Here is a 23,036-nt window from a genome sequence, read left to right on the forward strand (position 1 = left end):
AAACTATTTGTTTTGTAACTGCATGTTTTCTATAAACACAAAAACAAAAAGGCCTAGCTTTCGCTGTTCTTTATATATTCTATTTGTTTTCTTTTTATTTATTATATAATTAAACAAAAAAACCTTGCTATGTGTACTGCATTATAGGCTAACTGAGACATGTCATAGCACTTGCATATTATTGCTCTTTTGACTTTTGTTGATTCTGATTGCTTTCATTGTCCTGGTTTGTAAGTCGCTTTGGATAAAAGCATCTGCTAAATGACTAAATGTTAATTTCTTTTACTGAATACAGTGGTGGTTCTTTGATAATTAAAATTATTTGGTCTAAAAAAAAAAAAATTCTTTATTAAATTCCCCATCTCAATGACTCAAATTTTCTAGATTCATTCATTAAAAAGATTCGTTCAGCAGTTCTTTCTCCTCTCATGTCATGTCTTAGTAAGTGACTGTTTTTCTGCGTTATCTCACACAAAGATCGCTTTCAAACCAAGCAGCTTTCTGTTGGTCAGTGCCAGAAATTCACATGACCAATAGGAAAATTTGTGAAATTTTTGCTCATGTCAAATCTCCAGTCACGTGGAGGCATATTAACATGACTGGATTTTGTCCGGGAAAATTCACAGAACAACGGTAAGTGATGAATCGACTTTGAATCTTTTTAGTGAACAAATTCTAATCACTAGTCCTTTCTGCATGTTATGTCGTTACACCAATAGTCGGCTATTCCATAGTATTTTTTCCTTACTATGGAAATCAACAGCTACAAGTCAACATGACTTAATTTACATTTTAGGGTGAACTATCCCTTTAAGTCAGTGAAAACTCGAAATAAAATGTGTAAAATTTGTATGCATAGTTGACTTTTATTTTGTTTGGAGCATCATGTCTGACTTCACATGGGACAAGGTTTGGGGAGCTCTGGTCAAAATCTCAACCAATGAGAGAAAAGTTGCCCCTCCATGTCTACATGTATAAGAACTGAACAAAAATAGCCAAGTAAAATAAGTCAATAATGATCTTAATTAAGACTTTAAATATTTTCCAATGAGTGCTTTTTTTAATCCTCCAATTTTTCTACCAATACAAAAACTGCATGACATTACTAAGAATAGTGGTTCATCAATTCATATCTGTTCTCAAACCTGGCTTCATAATAGCTGATAAACAACAGACAGCCACAGACTATATGAGTCATAAAAAAAATAAATAATAAATATATTTATAAAGATGGAGCTGACATTCATAGATTTAGGTCATGATGTGGGCTGTCTTCCTTCACACATCAAGATCATCATCTGGATCCTCCTCATCAAAGTCGTCGTTGGCATCAGGTTCGTACGTGATCCTCCCGGAGCCAGGAGTCGGCCTCAGAAGAGCTGATTTTCTGCAGGGGAAAAAACAGACTGCAGCATGAAAGACTCTTGTAGATCTTTTATATATAATAAGCATTTTATATATAATTATTATTTACAACCAGTGTTGCTATTGTTGATTAAAACTAAGTATTAAAAATAGTTTTCTTTAACTGAAATAAAATAAAATTATACATTAAAATATTAATTTAATATTTTATTTAATAAATATTATTAATATTAAATATTATTAAAAATAAAAGTACTAAAATTCTTAAAACAATAATAAAATTAAAGCTAAATAGAAACATATACACTAAAGCCAAGCATATAAAATTATATAAAACTGCAAAAAAAGAAAAGCCAATTCAAAATATGAATAAAAACTATAATAGTATAATACTAAAACACTGTTTGCAACAGTTGAGGTCTAAAATTGAAATAAAATTAAAGGTAAACAGAAGTATAGAAAATAAAGCTAAAAGACAAAAGCACATAAAATACTAAAACAAACTAAAATTAAAACTGAAAAAAAAAAAATTGAAAGGCAAATTCAAGATATTAAATGAAAACTATAAACAAGCTAAACTGAAAAAGAAAATCCTAAAACTAATTAAAAAAAAAAATTTCAACTAAAATTAAAATGAAAACTGAAAAAAAGAAAAAAAGAATTCAAAATATTAATGAAAACTATAAACATCAATAATACTAATACAACACGGTTTACAACAATTGAGGTCTAAAACTAATAAAAGCTGAACTGAAATATAAAACAATGACAAAAGCACATAAAATTACTAGGGCTGGGTATCAAGTTCGATACTTTTTAGGCACCGACCAAAATTGCCTCGATATCACTGAGTGTCGAAAAACGTCTTGTCGTTCGGTACCAAATTTCAATACCTAAGGGGTTAATCTCATCAACGTCAGTGAGCCAATGAGCCTGCAGCACTAGGTGTGTTCGACTAGAAGCGGCGCAGATTGATCAGTGTTTGCGATTCGAAAGCATACCGAGTAGTCTGCTCTCTATCGCGTGGTTTTGTTTACTACACACAGACTGAAGCGCGCGTGACTCTCGCAGAGATTTCAGCGTCTGCCGTCTCACTAAATAAGGACATAAACACATGAACAACATCTCCAGAACTGCTCGGAGAGTCACTTCATGAGCATTTTACCGTTTGATTTGAGTAAAACTAGCGTCATATCATTTACACAGAACTGTAAAGGTATTCACGGCAACCCGTCAAAAAAGTTTAACTCGGAAGACACTGCGGCAGAAATATATTACTATTGTTCAACAGAATGTATATACAGCTACTACTAGGCTACTATTAAAATGATTAAAACTTTATTTTTTTTAGTAATGATCATACAACATTTCTTCCATGTTTTAATTTTAATAGTAAACCCCCTTTGTTTGCCAAAATAAATAAATAAACTTAGATTTTCAATAATTTAAAGATAAATGAAATTAATGTTTTATGCCTTCATTTGAAAACCAGATACAGAACACAGAATTTCTAACATGACAATGCCTCTGTGTATTAAGCAAGGTTCAAAAAGAAATGATTGATTTAGTCAGTGTGGAAGAACTTGACTGGTCTGCAGAAAGCTGAACACCTCTGGTGTGACTTTAAATGCAGATCTTGAGCCTAAAAACTCATCACCAAACACCAATGACTTGGCACTATATGGACAAACGTATTGGGACACCCCCTTCTTTAGAACAGAAAAAGGCACTTCCAAAACTGTGGCAACAAAGATGGAAACATAATTCATGTATCTAAAAATTGTATTTCCATCTCTGTTGCAACAGTTTTGGAAGTGTCTAAAATGACTGTACCCATATGTACAAGTCATTGGTGTTCGGTGATGAGTTTTTGGCTCAAGATCTGCATTTAAAGTCACACCAGAGGTGTTCAGCTTGGATTAGCTGGCTTTCTGCAGACCAGTCAAGTTCTTCCACACTGACTCAATCAGTCATTTCTTTTTGAACCTTGCCTTATACACAGAGGCATTGTCATGTTAGAATAGAAAAGGGTCCTGTCCAAACTGTTGCTTTAAAATTAGAAGCACACAATTCCCTAGAATATCATTATATGCTTAAACATTAAGATTTGTACTCATGGAAATAACTAAAGTAGTCAAACCTGTTCATTAGAAGGGGGTAACCCAATACTTTTGGCAATATAGTGTATGTGTTTTAAAACGAACACGCACTGGTGTAAATGTAGTCTAACATGTGTAAACTGAAAACTATTTGAATTTTATTAAAATTATTTGCACTGATTTATTGTGTTGGATATATTTTGTTCCTTTGTGCAGTGGCTCAGGAGAGGAGGCTTTGAGTCTGTATAAATGTCAACAAGTTGAAAAAATATTTTTTTGAGATGTAATCTTGTTAAAACCGATTTCATAAAATTGGTATCGAAAAAAGTATCGTTCAGGAACTGGTATCGAACTCAAGGGATCGGTATCGAAAATTTTTGAACGATACCCAGCCCTAAAAATGACTAAAATTTCAACTAAAATTAAAGTTAAAACTGAAAAAAAAAAAAAAAAGAGAATTTAAAATTAATAAAACTCTAATAGTATAAAAATAATACTACAACAGCATTGACAAGAATTGAGGTCTCTTACTTTTCTTGGCTAAATACAAACGGCAGTGCCACTTTCTCCTTGGCTTTTCTCTCCTCCTCAGACAGACGTAGATTGAAAGTCAGGTTTGATGCTGGATCAGCCTGATCAGATCACAATAAAAGACAAACAGTCAGAATGCAAAACCTCCAGCTGAAGGTGCTAAAAACCAAAGCGGCTTTGCTCACCTCAGACACATCTTGCCCTTTCTGTACATGTCCAGGCTGTCGTGGTTTGGCCTGTACTGAAAGAGTTGCGTCCTCGGACACACTGAAGTACTCTTCCTATAAAATGATTTCACAGATAATCAGTTTATAATCTCATGTTTATTCAGACTAAAACCTCATGTGTGACCCAGGAGCACAAAACCACAAAAACAGATTTATACACCATCTGAAAGCTGAATAAATAAGCTTTCCATGGTTTGTTAGGATATATATATATTTTGTGCTCCAGGGTCACATATCTTACCTCTTGCATGACTTTGCCTGACTTTGTGCGTCTTGTGGTCTTTGCCACAGAATGGCGTTCATCGTTTGCAGTTGTCACAGAGATAACAGTACTGGCTAAGTAGCACACAATACCCACGACACCTTGCTGATGCAAGTCTGAATGCAGGAGACCGATGATAGTTTTAATAACTCCTCCTAGTGGTCAGTGGAAAAACAAACAAAAAGAGCATTATTTCACAGATCTAGAAGCCAATATTTATAGAAGCAACACAGTTTGTGAAAGTGTTTCTGGGGCAAAACGTTTCACCTTTCCTGAGCTCTTGAAGTGTCTGACAGAAGACAAGAGTGTCATGATGTCTCAAAACCAATGAGAGAGAGTCAACAACAAGTACTGATGCTTTGGCTTGCTGCGTGTCTTTGATGAGCTGAGTTATGTGTTGAGTAGCGAACCGCTCGACGGTGAAAGATGATCTGCACGTCCAGCCGAGAGGATCAGGGAAACCCTTATGAAAATTAAGCCTTTAAACAGATCAGATAAAGCATTTCAGTGGCATCAACTATCCACCTTTTTCTTGTCGCATAAATGGGCCATTTGTAAATTCTATGGGTCTCATCCAAATTTAGGTACAAAACAGCTCGTTTTGCAGTTTGATATTGAAAAATGGTGCATCTTACCATATTATTTTAATGTATTATCTTAATTATGAACACACTGGTTTGTAGTGCAAACAGTTTTACAATTTAATGCATGTTGTTAATCTTCTCATTATTTCCCTACAGTGGCTAATGAACCGGAAGTCTCGCCCATAGGCTTACTTCCGAGTTGAAGAAAAAGGTGGTAACAGTGGTGGCCAAAATTATTAGAACACTAGTATTTTTTTCACCAGCTACAAAATGGTTTGAAGTCATGGTTTGACATGAAGAAACAGCACAAACTGAGACAGACTAAATCCAGAAGAACTGTGGCAATGTCTCGAAGACGCTTGAAGAAACCTTTTTTTTTTTTGCACAATTATTTTTTTGCATAAATTAAAAAAAAAAAAAAAAAGTTTACTTCTACATTATAAACTGTTTTGGTGTGGCATTATGTCCCCACTCTTGAAGCAAAACCCGTTGGAAACTACTGCACCATAATAATTAACATTAAGCTTATTTAAGATTAAAAAAAAAAAAAATTAAGTGCATGCTAAATTACACACTGTCAGTGTACAATTTAACTGTCATACATATGATGTTATGAGCTTTCGGGTTTCACCATAGTATGCATGAAAGCATGTCTCAAGTCACAAATCAAGAGTATTTTTTATTTTATTTAACTCACTTTTGCACACAGCTCCTGTCCAAACCAGCACAAACTTCTGTTTCGGGACTCTCAAATCCCAGCACATGTACGTCCTCGCCTCTTTAAAAGATTAGGAACAAATCAAACATTATACAAAGTGTAACAACACAATTAAAACAAAACAGAAGCAGAGAGAAACTTGCCTCTTCAGTGCTGCATTAATAAAACACTTGAGGAGTCCGCGCCCAGTGCATTTGGCAGTATCTGAAAACAACGACTCATAACATGAACACATTGTAGAAAGATAGGGTGGTGAAAGGATTGATGATGACTAGAAATGATGTTACCTTGAATGAGAATGAATCCTCCAGCCTCCGCTCCCTGTAACACATCTAGCAGCATGACTCAATGCTCATCTCAACAGCTAACGGCTAACAGCTAAACAGCGCGCTGCTAAAGCGAGTTTAACGTGTTTGACAAGACACTGTCCGGCTGACTACAACATCCTTGGGCTACTGATTAAACATGACAAAATATGACGGATCCAAAATGCCTGCTTATACACAAGAGATATCGAATCAACAAGAGTTTGATTACAGTGAATACTCAATTTCCCAAAAACACAGCAGCCAATCAAACAGCTCTTCTTCTTCTTCTTCGAATGGCTGTTTGCAAACTTGTTATTCTTCACCGCCACCTATTGTGCTGTAGCATGAACAGGTTTTATATTATATTATATTATATTATATTATATATTATATTATATTATATTATATTATATTATATTATATTATATTATATTATATTATATATTATATTATATTATATTATATTATATTATATTATATTATATTATATTATATTATATTATATATATTATATTATATTATATTGTACTATATTATATTATATGTTATGTTATTTTATATTTTTATTATATTATATTATATTATGTTATGTTAACACTATAATAGTGTTATTAATTTTTTTCCGTATTATCATTTTTCAATATAATTCATTTTTTCTTTTCTTTTAAGTTTTTCATCTAATTATATAATTATTAATTGCATATTATCTAATTATATTTTATTTTTATTCCAATTATTGAAAACATTTAATCAGTCAACACGTCTTGTTATTAAATTCTATTATATTATATTATACACTATAATAGTATTATTAATATTTTTATTTAACATTTTTTTAAAGTTTTTCATCGAATTATATAATTATTAATTGCATATTATCTAATTATATTTTATTTTTATTCCAGTTATTTAAAACGTTTAATCAGTCAACACTTATCTTGTTATTATATTATATTATATTATACACTATAATATTATTATTAATATTTTTAATTTGTCTTTATTTTTCATATTATCAGTTTTCAATATAATTTATTTTTATTTTCTTTTAAGTTTTTCATCTAATTATAAAATTATTAATTGCATATTATCTAATTATATTTTATTTTTATTCCAATCATTGAAAACGTTTAATCAGTTAACCCATATCTTGTTATTATATTATTTTATTATATTATATTAGGCCTATATGTCCAAATAATCTGAGTTTAATCAAACTTGGCTGCAATTTTTGAGGAAGTGTTGCTTGTTCTTATTCAACATAAGGGTTTGAGTTAGTTTAGAAGGGAAAAATGCAAAACATGAAAACAAAACTAAACTAAAAAACAGAAAAAGATTAGACTAAATAAATACATACATTTTGAATAATACATTTCAAATAAATAGACAATACGATATAATTAAAATAAAGAAATTAATTAATAATAAAAGTATTTAAAGATTAATAAATAGGATAGTAAAAAATTAATTATACATATTATAATGAGTAGAAAAAAAACTAATTATGTAATGTAACAGATACAAAATATTTTCCAAATATCATTTTTCACCCTTAAATTGGGTCTTTACACTCTAAAACAGGGGTGTCAAACTGCTCCAACACACATACATCTAGTTTTCAAATTAGCCTTAATGACTTGATTAGCTGGATCAGGTGTGTTTAATTAGGGTTGCATCTAAACTGTGCAGGGCTGTGGCCCTCCAGGAACTGAGTTTGACACCCCTGCTCTAAAATATCTAGATGCTGTCTTAGTATTCAGGGAGCCTGTGGCATCTGAAAACGCCTTGCTTAACACATTTGATCCCTTAACCATGATTAGTATTATCAGTCCTGTTGTTTTTAGCCTCTAAGTCTGAACATCTCAGTGTAAAGCAAAGATATTTTTATCTTCAAGGAACTAAAGCACTTTAATCGTCTGTCTCCTCAAGGCCCAATATAGTGACAGCTCAACATTGCCCTCTATCGTTATAAAACAGAACATGGGAGGAAAAAAACAAGTAATGAAACTCCTGTTCACTGAAATATAACTAATATGACTGATTTCAATATAAAATATATAACATATGTCACCCTGGAACACAAACCCAGTCTTAAGTAGCACAGGTATATTTGTAGCAATAACCAACAATACACTGTATTGTTTACACATTTATGCCGAAAATCATTAGGACATTAAGTAAAGATCATGTTCCATGAAGGTATTTTGTAAATTTCCTACTGTAAATATACCAAAACTTCATTTTTGATTAGTAATACGCATTGCTAAGGACTAAATTTAGATAACTTTAAAGGCGATTTAATATTTAGATTTTTTTGCAGCCTCAGATTCCAGATTTTCAAATAGTTGCATCTCAGCCAAATATTGTCTTATCATAACAAACCATACATCAATGGGAAGCTTATTTATTCAGCTTTCAGAATTGTATTAATTGTCTAAAAATTTTTTTTAATGTATTAATTTATATTGTATAACATATAATACATAAAATATATATTTGTAAAGCCCAAAAAAGAATCCATAAAAACGAATAATTTCTGCCGTAACGAACGCGCCGCGGATCAACTCCTCCGTGACGTCATCAGCGCGCGCCGCTGGGCTTCAGTCTGCTGGCCTCCGGAATGGGCAGATATCACCAGCCCACATTTAACCATTGATTTATTGCACGAGCTCCACCGAGAGTCTGTATTTTTGCACGTCGTCTACACGATGCTATGCGGAGGTGAGTGTTTTCGTCGCGGGCCGGTCGGAGAAGCGGCTGTTTGAGTTTGTGGGAAGCGCGATTAGCCCGTTAGCGGCGGTCCAGTGTAAATCCCAGCCTCTCATTTACTCCTGCTTTACTTTCAAACACGCTACGACTGGCAAAATTAGGTTTAACGGGCTGAAACGAACGCGCCAAACTTATTTATACAAACGAATGATTATATTTCCCGTGTGAAATGTCTGGCTAGTGAGGTTACAGGCTTTAATAGCAGCTGGCTAACGCTTGAGTCTTCATGAAAACATTACTAACGTTAGTGTCTCTACTTGTGCCACGATTCACTTCAGCGCGATGTCATTACTCCCATTCATCGCTGACACCCAAAACACGTAAATGTGCTTTATTGTGTTTTTAAATGCATCTTATTAGTGCTTTTTAATGTTTTTCGCTTTTCTGTGTCACTTTAATTGTGTCAGGGTAAGGGCGAAGTTTCCGTTTCATAGAAACTTTTCATCTTTGCGGGTAATTCGGTGACTCTTGTTTCATTTGTGAAATTAGCTACTAAAACGAGAGATTGCTGTATTTATAAATTAGGAAATGCGTTTCTATCCACTTGGCACGTAGTATCACTAATCTACTTTTACTACGAGGCGATAATTGCACCTGAAATTTGCAATTTTCAAAAAAATGTCAATTCTCTGAGGCATTTTATTACCTTTTATGGGAGAATATTTTGTCTAATCGTATCAAAACAAAGTCTGTCGTGTGCTTGTGTCAGATACTTTAAATCAATTCTGCACTAAACCCATAACTAGATATGCTTAGATTAAAATATACCAAGTTTTAGATATGCTTAGATTGAAATATACCAAATTTTAAATAACACACACAAATGACAAATTAGCTGTTTTTAATATACAGGCCATTGTGGCTCTCAGTTTTGGTTATTTTCTGATCTGGCAAACGTGTATGAGAATGAGTGTCTGTTTCTTTAAGAGAACATGGACAGAAATGGCACAGGCTTTTTCTATTTTGCACTTGAATGTACATTTTATTTCTCTTTATTGCATTTACTGTGTATAAATCACAGAAGCATCACAGGCACAGTACAGTTAGCCTGGAAGAAATGTATTTTGAGTGCTTTATCTTTTAGGCCTAATTCTATTAACTATTATGGCTGTTGCTGCGCTTGGTTTTTGTGATTTTCATTTTTATTTTTTCCTGTGAGATACAAGGTAAATAATATTTTATATAAAATGGTTGTAGTATATTATAGCTGATTTATTTTTTAGGGTATGATGTCAACATTACTGATTAAAATAAAATTAAGTAAAATGTGGTGAATTTTACATTTTGCATGATTATCTGAAAACAGAAGTTTACAAAATTAACAAAGTTTAATGTTATTTGTCATGAGGATTTTATTTTGTAGCTTATCTTGTTTTCTTGGTTGTTGATATTTTTAGGCCGGTGCATTTATGCCACACTGGAAGGCATGTTTGTGGATTTCCTCGGTAGTTTCCAATGGGTTTTTATAACAGTGACTTTTGATTTGATGAGTAAAAAAGGTCTGTGGTTAGCGTTACTCAGACTTCCACATTTTGCTCTATAATATAAATGACACCGTCATACCTCAAAAAATATGTTGTCAATGTTTTTCAATGGACAACTTTGACAATTTGTAACCAGCTTCGTAATGTTTTGATGTTAAAGTTTGTTATATCCTGCTTTTGTAATTTTTGTTTTTTAAATTGCTATTTAAATGTAAAAGAAAATTCAATTTTAGTACTTCATTGTAAACTTATCTTGTTGTCAAGGCAGCATTTGTAATTTTCTGTGTTTTTTTCTAAAAAATTTTATGTAATGCTTATTTTTAATTTGCAAAATTAGGTTATAGGTGCACATTGTCCAAATAATCTGAATTGAATCGAACGCTAATAAATCTAAAGGTTTGATTCAATGCTGATTGTTGTTATCTAACATAGGTTTTCAAACTAAAAATTAAACGGCGATATCAGGGTGCAGGTAACATGGAGAAAGATTAGGCTACACAGTGGTCGTTATTCACATATACTACTGACATTGCAATACAAAGCTGGTTGAAATTGACAGACTTGTCCTTTAAAAATGTGAAATGAAAACCTAAATTGCTATATAATACATATTTTTGTATATTGCTGCAAAATTGCTATTAATATGGTACTCTTTTTACACTATATGTACTCAAAATTAACTACAAATATTTGAAATATATAGAAAATGTGCAATATCTGTGTGACAAGACTGTCTGCAGAGTTTGCCCTTGTGAAATGCAATCTAAATCCTTTTGCACATTGCTGCAAAACTGCTTTAATAAATATGCCACACATTTTACACAATATTTATTAAAAATGGATTTAAAAAAATTGAAAAATATAGAAAAACTACAATATCTGTGTGACAAGGCTGTCAGCCAATGCAGCAATCTCAAAACCTGCTGTTTTATTGGTCTGGCCAGTATGTTGAGCACAAGCCTATACATAATTCGCTTAACACATGGTAACACTTTAGTATAGGGAGTCACCAGTTCTCACTAGTAACTGGTTGCTTATTAGCATGCCTATTATTAACAAATTGGTTGTTTATTTGTACTTATAAAGCACATATTCTGCACGACCATATTCTACATCCCTAATCCTACCCAATACCTAAACTTAACTACTACCTTGCTAACTATTAATAAGCAGCAAATTGGAAGTTTGAGGCAAAAGTCGTAGTTAATGGTTTGTTAATGTCGAGAATTGCACCTTAAAATAAAGTGTGATCAACATATTTAGTTTATACATGATTTCTTTATGCATTTAGGTAAGGTGATGGAAGAGGCCAGCGGGAGGGTTTCAGAGCTGATTCCAGTGGTGCTATTTCCGCAGCTGCCAGGCTTTGTCCCATCCTCTGTTCAGTAACAGCGCCCATTCTCATCCCGAATCACCATGAAGCCAGTCCACGAGCGCAACCAGGAGTGCCTCCCTCCAAAGAAGCGGGACCTCCCTGTTAACCACAACAACAACACCTCTACCAACAACAGTAACAGCAGTAGCATCAGCGGCAGCATTGGGAGTGCAGGAGGAGGAGGTGAGGACGCCCCGTCTTCACAAAGCTCTGGAGCGAGCGGAGAAGGTAGTGGCGAATGGGTTCGAGCCCAGCAGAGCGTGCATTATGGGGTGGAGGGTGCCGAGGGTCTCGTTGGGCTTCCCGTGGATCAGTATAGCATGCTTTATAAAGTAGCTCTGCCCGCTGGCACCTACTCACCCACCAATCTCCACCCCGTTCTTAGCCACATTTCTCCTGCCTACACTGTTCCCTCCCCAGTGTTACAGCACACGAGCGTACCCTACCCTCCGCTCTGCTACGCCCAGATCCCTCACTCCTCGTTGCAGTTTGTTAGCTCTCCCTATGGGGCTGCGGTTCCCTACGCCGTGCCTCCGGGATTCGTTCCCAGCCCTTTGATACCAACTCAGTCCGCTATTTCCCAGCCGCACTCCGTTTCTCACCTGGTTCCGTATCCGTCAGTCATTCAGGAAGGAGTTGCCACTTCGCAGCAGCAGGTCTCGACCCATGCGTACACAAAGATGGGAGTTCCTCTGGTGCTCCCTTCTGAGCAAACGGCGACACAAGCGCAGCTTGGGACTGTAGGGATGCTGTCTGCGGGGGAGCTCAGCCCAAGAGCTGTGTACTACCACCCCACTGTTAGGGGCGTCCAACCGCAAAGAGACATGCACTGCAGCTCCATGGAGCAGGAGAGAGAGGTGAATGGAGGGGACCGAGAGCACGGAGGCAGGGAGAGCCATCAAGATGCAGTTTATTCGGCCAGAAGCACACGGATGCTGCAGGCCACTGCGCCTGAGTCCCAGCAAGACAAGAGCTTGAAAAGCCGCAGGCCGGAGGGCAGAATGTCGCCAGGACAGAGCAGCACACCGGACACTGATCTCGAGGTGAGGGAAGGATGGTTTACTATCATAGGCTCACTCAGGGTTTGCTAAAAAAGTGCCTAAATAACTATTTGAAAAGGGGAAGTGATTTCAGAGGAAGAGCAAGTTATATCACCAGGAAAGTGCTTTATGTAAATAGGGTGATGTTTTGATTTCATGTTGACTTAATTTGCCACATCGCATGACTTTTGAGTGCACCTTAGAAAAGCTTAAAAATGGTGGGGAAACTTGAATTCAGAGTAGTGAAAATGTTTTATCTAGCAGTTTTTCTGATGTTATTCATTTTGCATCACAAATTTTCAAATATATGAGATTCAAATCTTTGTCTAATCCATATATATATATATATATATATATATATATATATATAAATGAGGAGAGCCCAATTAAACAAAACGTTGTAAAAATTTTAATTTTTTAAATGATGATTTATTTTAGAATGAATGTGTTTGCTGGGTACAATGAAAAAACTTGTTTGTTTTCTTGTTTAAATCAGATTTTTTGGATCTGGCTGTGCTAGTGTTATTTTAGCATTATTATAAATTGTTATATTTCTCAGAAATATTTTGAATTAGCTTTTATTTTTATATTCAATTTTAGCTCAAGTAATTTTATGTGCTTTTGTCTTTTTTTTTTTTTTCTTTAAAAAAAAAAAAATTATATTTAGTGTTGCGTTATTTTTAGTTCAGTTTTTGTTTGATTTATTTTTAGTTCTCCATCTTAAACTTGATTTCAAGGCAACATTTAAAAAAAAAAATACTATTTAGTTAATAGTAACAACAGTGCACTGGATCTGGATCATATATTAGTACTGTGAATGTCTCCTACTTCATCACTGCTTAATGCATTTTCAGAATTTTGCCTTTTCTTGTGAGTCAGCACCAGTTACACCACTTCCTTCCTTTATTAGACTTTCTTTGGGTGTGTTAAGGATTGAGTAACTCCGGCTACTACTACTTAGAAACAACAGAGATTGTTTTTTGATTTATATCAAAATCTGATCTGAGTCCAGTCACTTTCCAGCTGGTGCTGTTTTCCAAAAAGCGATTTCCATCCAAATTCTAAAATAAATGACACTTTAAATTTGGTTCCTTTTCAGGTCCAGCAGGTGGTCGGACGACTTGCCTCTCCTGTCCACGGCACGAGTCGCAAGGAAGCAGCACATGTCCCTCTGAACCTGTCTCAAAGCTCTCAGAGGGGTCGAGAGACTCAGGGCGAAGTCAGAACACCTTATGCATCAAATCCAGCGGAATCTAGAGCACATCAGCAGCAGATCGTTCAACAAGGCCATGCCGTTATCCTGGCCAATGGGCAGCCTGTTCTTGTGCCTCTGGACTACCACCATCACCACCACCAACAGCAGCAGCAGCATTTCCAACCCAACGATGTGGCCTCGGCAGCAATTGCTGCTTCTCCCGCTGCATATACTAAAGCCATGGATGCAGGAGCATGCCTCCCGGAGCGGGCGGTGGTGGAGCTGCCTCCCCAACAGGGGCAACAGCCCTCCCAGCAGCCTCCTGGTACTTTCCCACAGGCTCCTCTGCTGGCACCCTCCGGCCCGTCGCACTTCATGAAGGGTGCCATCATCCAGTTGGCTACCGGAGAGCTCAAGCGTGTAGAAGATCTGCAGACTCAGGACTTTGTGCGGAGCGCAGAAGTGAGCGGTGGGCTGAAGATCGACTCAAGCATGGTGGTGGACATCCGTGCTAGTCAACAGCGGCCCGGTTTAGTGGCGCTGCATTTCAACGTGGGGGAGCAGCAGAGCAAAGTGACTATAGATGTTCCCCCAGAACACCCGTTTTTCGTTTTTGGCCAGGGCTGGTCGTCTTGTAGCCCTGAGCGGACTGCCCAACTGTACGGCCTCACCTGCCACCATCTGCAAGTGGGCGACGTCTGCGTGTCTGTGACGCTGCAGCAGCAAGCCGCATCACAGCAGAAACCGCCCCAGCAAGTTCAGGCCCGGACTCCCACCAAAGTCAACTCCACGTCAGGAGCCCCACCTCAGCCCATGGGCCCCCCTGCGCCCCAGCACACCCCTCGGCCACAAAGCCAATTAAAAATGGAGCGCATCCATCGAGAGAGGGATCGGGACAAGGAGGAGCCCATGCAGGTCGGGGGTTCGCGACATGTCGACGTGCCCCCAAGACCGAACAGGACTTCAGCAGAGCACACTCGGAGCCAGAGCAACTACTATTTGCACACTGAGGGTCATGCTCCACTGGGAACCGGAGCGGGAGCCTCTTCCGTAGGGGCGTCCCAGAGGCGCTGGTCTGCCCCTGGCTTCCAAAGATACAGCATCAAACACGAGGAGGGAGGGAATTTAGCATCGGCTGCCACCTCTGGCTCCTCTCGGCCGTCGTTTATCCCTCAGGAGGTCAAGCTTTCCATCGAGGGCCGCTCGAACGCCGGGAAGTAGCAGACAAAAGAGATTGTCCATGGGAGCGAAGTGTCAGTCGGGCGAACGGATGCAAAAGAGGGAGCGTGGTCGGAGGGAGAGAGAATGTAGCCTCAGAATGTTTGAGATTTTGCACATATTGGAAGATTCCCCCTGCCGCCCCCTTCTTCGGTTCTGGTCTCGAGCAGAGGACTTTTGTGTCAGGTCATGGTCAGCGTTCACAATGATCTGCATGGGCAGCTTTATCTGGTAAATCACGTACCAAAGCCTGCGTGTTCCTGTGGGTGAACTATCATGTTTGGCAGTGATCACTTGCGCAAAGATATCTTGCAGTTCCTCGAGTAGATGTTTATTTCAGAAAGGCCAGGGATAAGAATGGGATACAGCCATAGAGTCTTGACAAGCCTTTACAGTAATAATAAATATATATTTTAAAGAAGGACAAAAGAGGATAGATTGCGCAACAACTTTTTTTTCCCCCCTAAAAGACAGGCTCTTTCTCTCTAAACGTTGACTGTTTCCCTTGTTGCGCCGCCAGGCTTTTGTTGGCTAAGACCTTAAAACTTGGACAGTTTTTAATGCGTGTCTCTCTAGAGGTGTGTTTGTCCTCACTTTCCTACACTCTCCTCCTCTCCCTGCCTCTTCTCAGGGTGCTTCTGCTGAGGAATCCTTTCTAGTCTGGAGTTTGAGAACAGTTGCCCAGCGCAGTCACATCAATCAATTGATCCAACAATCTTTCTACAATCAGGAACTATTTCCAGATGAAGTCTAGCATGCATCTTAACAGTTGCATTAACAACTCCTCAGAGGTTTTTAGTTTTGATTCAGCAGTGGTTCTGAATCTGCATTCCAGTTTCAGTGTGATCTCTCCTCTCCAACCCATTGGAGTTATCATTTTCCAGAAAGGCCGGCCTAAGAAAACCACGTCTAAATAGTACCTCATGGTTGGAAGCATCCTTCAGTCTGATTATGAACTATTTTTATTTAATCCTACATTGTTGTGCCCTTTTCCTGGAGACAACATGTGGTGTCAGCCAAAATCAACCCTGCTTGTGAAGCTGAGACCAAATGCAGAACAGGTTCTAGCTGTTTGCGAACGGCCTGTTCCTGTGGAAACTGATTATTGCTCTGAAGCATGCAGGTTAAAATGAAGTCGTCCCGTGGAAGCGTTTAGCACACACAAGTGTAGAGTCACTGCTGTTGGGTGTGACCTGACCCTGCTCAGTTATCAAAATCAAAGCAATAGTTGTGTCAGAACACATTTTTCTTGTTTTCTTTGTTTTTGTTTTGTTTTTTAATCCCGTACAAAACAGATTAATCCTTGTATTTCAATTTTTCTATGTGCAACAGTTGCAGTCTGTATGTAGAGACGTTTTTAACCTTATCCTATGATTCTCTTGATTTTTTAAGATGATGCAGTTTTACTTTGTTGATAATCCTCATTCTAACAGTTACTACAGGAGTTAATTTAAAGCATGCAATTACCCATAAAACAACACCTCTTTCCTTTAGGTAGGTTTTCTTTCTGACTTTAGTAATGGCTAATATGAAGGCACACCTCGAAATGGGGCTTTTCTAAAACACCCACTGATTAGGATGTTCAGAATCAGCTCTTGTACTTTATAGAGAGATCTTGGCCCCTTACGTTGTGTCCTAACCAGGTATAACACAATAAGACAAGCGATAAAAGTCATGTTTGAGTTGCAGTGTGTCGCGTCTGCAAAAAGCACTAAGCAACAGGACGCTTTCTTTCACATTTGTCATTTTTTTATTTTTGTGGTATTGTGCTCGGTAGCTCTGCCCACTGTTAAGACCTCAAAGGTCCAAATTCGTTCCATTGGTTTTGACAGGCTGTGATTTTTGTCGCAGGCATGTTTGGATGGAAAAATTGTCACATCATACCTGGTTAGGACCAGTGTTGAACTGAAAACTTATCTCGAAACAGCTCTTCTCTGGAAAGAGCGTCATTAATACAGTTTAAAATCTGTGCTGATGTTTCTTCTTTGGTTTTGTAATTGGTGAACTCTTGTACAGTATAACGTTCTGTCCCTCTTCTTGGCAATATTACCCACGAGTGATTTTTAAAACTTGTACTGCAGGTCTTGTATTGCACAGATAAGTTCAATTGATTCACGCTGACTCTTTAATGAGAATCGGATATGTTTTATTGTTTTTGGTTTTTTTCTTCTTTTAATAATGAAGGGAAAATGTTTGTGTTTTGAAGTATTCAGTTTTGTTGGTGGTTTTTGGCTCATGAGAAACTGACAGGCAAGGTTGACACTGTTTACAAATTAGCCAAGAGAAAATGCTGCAGTTTCACTTTTTGTAGTTACTGAACATTTTAAGATGGATGAAATCATGACTTAAGTGCAATTAGACCAAATATTATAAACATTAGGAAGCTCATGTTTTATTTCAAAACAGCATTCCAGAAAGAGCCTGACATTCCCACTTTTTGTCAGTTTTCGTGTTTTTTCTTTCCTGTTTTTAAAGTTTTCTTGTTTTCCCTCTCAACATTTTGATGCCACTTACAGATTTGTCAGATGCAAATTTTTATTTCAATTTCGGCCCAAGTTCGTTCACGAGACCTTTGATATTTCCCTGCGTTGTTGGCTCTTGGCATTGCTGGGCTGTCTGTGTTTGGACCAGGATTTAATTGAACTCTTTTGGCCTCTTACTTATCACTCAAGGCTTTAAGAGAAGATTTTTTTTGTGTGTGTGTGTTCTTTTAGGTAAGAAATAATATATTTTTTTATATAAATGTAGCGCTAGCATTGGACCAGATAGATTTCGACTTCCTCCAAATGGCATCGACCTCAATGATACCACATGTCTGTGAAGTTCTTAGACCTCTAATGTTAAAGAGAAGAAGTTCAGAAGGGGTATTAACAAGGGTCGTCACTTAAATTCACAGGACTCGTGACTAATGAGGGTACGTCCCCGTTGATTACGACTCTGGTATAAACCCACCTGGTTTTTCGGCATTACCAACAAGTCTGATTTGACTAAATGAAGAAGTGGCAATGTGTGTATTGAGTATAACAGTATTTGGTTTTGATCACCTTAAATTGGTTCAAATCCATTTGTTGTTTCCATTTATGAAGCATTTCACAAGCATCATCTGTTAGTATTTTGTTTGAAGACATCCTGTTCCTTCTTAAAAGGAGTCCCACTTTCATGCTATTTATAATCTGGTCTCAAATCTAGTTCATGTTATTTCTTACTTCCTCTGTCCCCTTTGTCCCAGAACGTTATGGTGGCACTTTGGACCCCTTGAAGTTCACAGAGGACACTTTGTTATAGTTCACGTTCAACCTGGTGTGAACTGTCTAAAAGGGCCACAATTGTCACCTAAAGCCTTGTAGACAAATCAAATATCTTTCCGACCAGGAAAAACAGCTTAAACTGGCCTGATCTGGTCTTCTGGGCTCAAGCCAGTTGGTCTGTCAGCTTGAGAGGCCAGCTTCAGCTGGTTTAAGTTATTAAATTGTTCCTTCACAGACAGGGAAAATGTGATGTGTATAATGGCTTTGTTATTCATAATTCAGACCTGTTCCATTATTTTAAGTATTAGAATTGAATTTAAGCAATACTTGACTCGAAATAGCAGAACGATACAGCTTTAGCATGAGCTATGCAGTAGAGACTCAGTCAGCACCCTAATGCAGTTTCAATACTCAGATCTCGCCAGAAGTCAGCTGCACGTTTAATATTGCTGCACATTCTGTGTTTTTCTAGCAACCCACAGGCTCTATGACCTTTATGGTAGTGGTTAGTTACGTAGTCACGTAACCCGAAGCTTATCTGGTGTCGCTTGTTTGGTGCTATATGTTTTATTTTTAAATTTTTTTTGTATTTGTCAGCAATGGTGCACTGTTCTCGGTCTTCTCAAATGCACTGCCTTACCAGCCGTCTCTTGTCGAGATGAAATCTCCAATCTGCAACCTTCGAGGCGGAGATGGACTGAGTACGCTTTCATTAAGAACTGAGCTACTATCATGTGCACTGTAAACAAGGAGAGTTGACGCTATGTTTGTGCCTTCCCAATGTCTTAACTTTACTCTGGTCTGTCTTATTAAGCTTTGTACTCTGGGAGATTTGTGTGTCTCCATTTTGCTCTTAATGTCATCATGTCATATATCTCACAGGCTTAAAAACCCTACTGTGCTGTTGAGGGCCATTTTGATCCTATCTAAACATCAACGCGAAACTTCATGGCATCCTAAATACTAGAATTAGAGATATTACAATAGAAATTTAGAATTAGAGTGCTGCGGTGACTGCTTATTTTTGAAGGCCGACCTGAAAGTTCATCACCTTGGTGCCCTCAACAAAAACCCAATAAGATTTTTTCCACTCTTGGATTATTTTGGATTTTTGGATTATTTGCAGAAAATGTGTGACCAACAACAGTTTATGAATCTTACATGGTTTGTTTATCATAAGCTTCACTGTAATGAATTTTAAAGCCTAAATCCAATTGCAAGTATAAAGCTAAACGTAGGTTATAAACAAACTACACTGTAAAAATTGCTAAATTGACTTGACTTTAAAAAATTGTGGAAACCCGTTGCCTTAAAATTAAGTAAATAATAAATTAAATTAATTTAAGTGAATTGTCAAGTTCACTTAACTTTTTAAAAATTATTTACTTAATTTTACAGGCAATGGGTTTCCTCAATTTTTTTTAAGTTAAGTCAACTTATCACTTTTTACAGTGTACAATAGTCACATGACTTAAACATCACCGCCATTAAAATTTTGACAACTTTGCGGAAACCTTTTCTTTGAAAGTTTGAGTTAGAATAGTTTACAAAGAGCTCAATTATAAACAGACTGAGTAGATGAGTTTACTTGTTTGGCGTGATGACATTTAATGTCTGAAAAACCTCTGTAGTCTCATTTATATACTTGTTAACATCTGCCTTTTTCAAGACAAGTCACTGTAAAAAGTGATAAGTTGACTTAACTTAAGAAAAAGTTGAGGAAACCCGTTGCCTTAATTTTTAAGTAAATGACAATTAAAAAAAATAAGTTAAGTGAATTGTCAAGTTCACTTAACTTTTAAAAAAAAAATATTATTTACTTAATTTTAAGGCAACGGGTGTTCACCTCAGACCTTTTTACAGGCATTTAACCAAAAACATATTAGAGCGTAACCAGCGGTGCTAAACTGCGTTTTTAGGTTTTGGCCTACAGAATTGCGTCATCCCTGCAGCACTTTGTAGTTTGGTTAATGACGTAAGATCAATTTTGGGGGGGGAAATATGTCAAATGTGACTCTCAAGCTGTGATTTTTATCATTCAGGGTTAATTTGATGTTGGATCTTCAATGGTAACAGCGCAGAAAGGTTTAGCACAAGCTACATTCCTATAGACACTCTGCATTTTCGTCCCTCTACGGATGTGTGAAAATTAATCAAATCATGTCCTTACCTCACCTTTGCATAAATGTCAAGTTCAGCATCCCTTTTGAAAGCATTTCATCTCCCTTTATTGATTAGGGCATCTGCATACCAGATAAACACAGGGATTCATGGTTAGAAAGCATTTTGAATGTGGAAAGAGTCGGATAAGTTGAAATAAAGTGGGAATTTATTTTCCAAAAAGCGCAACCAGACAAGTATTGCAGTTCAAATTCAGGTTTTGGTCACATGGCAGATAGCTGCTTTCATGACACTTGCATGGTGTGGTGATTTTCACGGTGCCCATTGAAATCGGAGGATATTTCTAAAGTATATCTGGTGTGCAGATGCCCTATTCTTCTGTGCATTTAGGGAATCCCATGTTGTTCTTCCACAGAGCCTCACCTAATCATGTAACATAGACCTTTGTCACTTTGATGCAATGAAATGTTCTGCACTTATTTCCCCTCACCTGTAGTGTTACGGTAAATGTTTTGCCATCCTATTGAATCATTTGAAACCACGTAAAACAATCATCCATTTGTATGCTTGTACAGATATGAAGATAAATTTTGTATAGTATTAGCTTGTCAATAACGCCTTAAGATGTGCACCGTTCGTAAACGCTGTGTAGAAGTGACTCCCCGGCTCTGCAAGGTCGTACGATTTCACATGGAGACAAAGTCTCTAGTTGTTTTGACCGTGGACTCCTCTGTAAAGGTGGCTCGAGTTGCTCACTGACAACAATTAGTGACGTTGCACTTACTGATTGTAAGACGATATTTTGGGACTAGCTCGTAATGTGTGTCTTTGTTGAACACAATGTAAGCTTAACATACATTCTAAAACTTTTAATGTTGTATTTATATTTTGCTCTTGTTAGTAGGACAGAAGTGAAGACTGATGCTTTGCACTGTTGACCTCCCTGATTCTAGCTCGGAAACATCTTCCTTCACTTCCTCAGCGCTTTGTAGAGAAAGCGTGTGATGTACGAATCTCACAAAACTTAAAAAAGGTTACTTTGGAAATGTAATAGGTTACAGATTACCCTATTTTAATATTTAATAAGTTGTGTAACGATTTCAATGACTTTATTAATGTAACTTGATTGCTTTTTGATTAGGCTACTTCTCTAAACTTCTAACGAATGTTTTCAACTCTCAGACAGGTTGTAGCCTAAAGCTTTCAGTGGCAATGTGGATTGATGTAATTGGCAGACGCTCCAAATTCAAACAAGAGAGCCAATTAAAAGCATTAGAATAGCTTTGCTTTACTTAACGGCCTTTAAATGGCAGGAGGCATCGTGCAAATCAAAAACAGGCAAAGCAACAAATTAATATTATTTAACACATCCTAGCTTTTACAGAAAATATTCAGATGTAGCCCCCTTTGTAATCGTTAACATTTTCGTAAGTAACTGTAATTTAATTAATACATTTTTTTTCCTCCGTAACTGTAATGGATTCCTTTAATTTAATTTACTTAACGCCGTTACAAGTACCTACTTGCTCTCCAACACTGACAAAATCCTATTTTGCCCCAAAATCAAATGGCCTTTAAATTTTGTTTGAAATATTACAGACATTTCTTTTCTCAATCAGCATTACTATTGAGATAAAATAGATGTATGCTTTAAAAAAACAAAAAACTACCAGCTCTTTATCACTGGAACTTGCTTTTTTTTTTTTCTCATTAAAATGGTTTGAGGAAGTGAGTGAAAGCTAAATTTATTGGAGTCTGTGTTAGAAGATGGTGCTTATAAAGCGAGAATCTTTGCAGTTATTGATTATAGTTTGAGCTGAGAGTCCTGGGAAATATTTTACAGAAGTCCATTTAGTCTCCCTGTTGACTGTCGGCGCAAATGGCGAGTTTTGAGCTGACATGTAATATTTTGCGACTTGAGGATATCCATTATGGATGGTTGTGCAGCTCTGTATCAGTAACATTTCAGTGTGTTATATTGGTATCATTGCTTCAAATTAGTTTTTTTTGGAATGTATATATTGTTTTGGAAGGCTTTATGAAGCTAACACATGGCGGTTTGTGTAAATCCCAGACAGAACTCGGTGGCACGGCAGGCCAGAGTCAGTAATGTCGGCTGAAATCAGGTTTCTAACGGTTGCAAGGTTTTAAAGGAGTCATTATATACTCTCGAATTTGACATTGTACTTCTTGGCACTAAGTGACACTGCTTTTTATGTGATGTGTGACCGGTTTTAAAAGAGATGGCATCTTTGTTTAATGCATAAAATCTGCGAAATATATGCAATGATGTAAGTGTAATATTCAATCCTCAAGTATAATCCAGGTTGTATAAACTTTGTATAGTACATTTTAATATCGTATGGCCGTACCGATATGTATTAATTCTTCTCAGAAGCCTTAGAGTTGTCTACCCAAAGTGCTCCCTTAGACTACCCTACACCTACCTGAACTTTACAAAGCATTAATAACTATATTTTGTTGCGTTTTTA

At 36.9% G+C, this 23,036-nt stretch overlaps 2 protein-coding genes across 3 annotated transcripts; one reads left to right on the forward strand and one right to left on the reverse strand.

The window, feature by feature from the left end:
* Window positions 1-841: 841 nt before the first annotated feature.
* On the reverse strand, window positions 842-6,393 carry elp5 (elongator acetyltransferase complex subunit 5). Of its 2 annotated transcripts, none has more exons than XM_058780486.1 (8): window positions 6,074-6,393; window positions 5,930-5,990; window positions 5,766-5,846; window positions 4,752-4,963; window positions 4,464-4,639; window positions 4,181-4,276; window positions 3,996-4,096; window positions 842-1,406 (listed from the first exon to the last, which is right to left on the reverse strand). In XM_058780486.1, the coding sequence occupies exons 1-8, from the start codon at window positions 6,126-6,128 to the stop codon at window positions 1,331-1,333; spliced, it is 858 nt and encodes a 285-aa protein (XP_058636469.1). In that variant the 5' UTR covers window positions 6,129-6,393; the 3' UTR covers window positions 842-1,330. The 2 variants fall into 2 exon arrangements, with proteins under 2 accessions (XP_058636469.1, XP_058636468.1); XM_058780485.1 differs by having other exon boundaries at window positions 842-1,387; window positions 6,074-6,392.
* A 2,257-nt stretch (window positions 6,394-8,650) lies between these two features.
* atxn1l (ataxin 1-like) lies at window positions 8,651-15,178 on the forward strand. Its single transcript, XM_058781149.1, has 3 exons — window positions 8,651-8,815; window positions 11,639-12,765; window positions 13,862-15,178. The coding sequence occupies exons 2-3, from the start codon at window positions 11,764-11,766 to the stop codon at window positions 15,176-15,178; spliced, it is 2,319 nt and encodes a 772-aa protein (XP_058637132.1). The 5' UTR covers window positions 8,651-8,815; window positions 11,639-11,763.
* Window positions 15,179-23,036: the final 7,858 nt, after the last annotated feature.

The sequence above is a fragment of the Onychostoma macrolepis genome, chromosome 07, assembly GCF_012432095.1.
Source record: "Onychostoma macrolepis isolate SWU-2019 chromosome 07, ASM1243209v1, whole genome shotgun sequence".
Classification (NCBI taxonomy): domain Eukaryota; kingdom Metazoa; phylum Chordata; class Actinopteri; order Cypriniformes; family Cyprinidae; genus Onychostoma; species Onychostoma macrolepis.

What these genes read in the sequence shown, in the direction of transcription:
- elp5 (XM_058780485.1), bottom strand. Translation starts at nt 6,128, where the DNA reads ATGCTGCTAGATGTGTTACAGGGAGCGGAGGCTGGAGGATTCATTCTC. An exon ending in AGGATTCATTCTCATTCAAG is followed by an intron (nt 5,991 to 6,073) that starts GTAACATCATTT and finishes CGTTGTTTTCAG; the next exon opens with ATACTGCCAAATGCACTGGG. An exon ending in ACTTCAAGAGCTCAGGAAAG is followed by an intron (nt 4,640 to 4,751) that starts GTGAAACGTTTT and finishes ACTGACCACTAG; the next exon opens with GAGGAGTTATTAAAACTATC.
- atxn1l (XM_058781149.1), top strand. Translation starts at nt 11,764, where the DNA reads ATGAAGCCAGTCCACGAGCGCAACCAGGAGTGCCTCCCTCCAAAGAAG. An exon ending in CACCGGACACTGATCTCGAG is followed by an intron (nt 12,766 to 13,861) that starts GTGAGGGAAGGA and finishes GTTCCTTTTCAG; the next exon opens with GTCCAGCAGGTGGTCGGACG.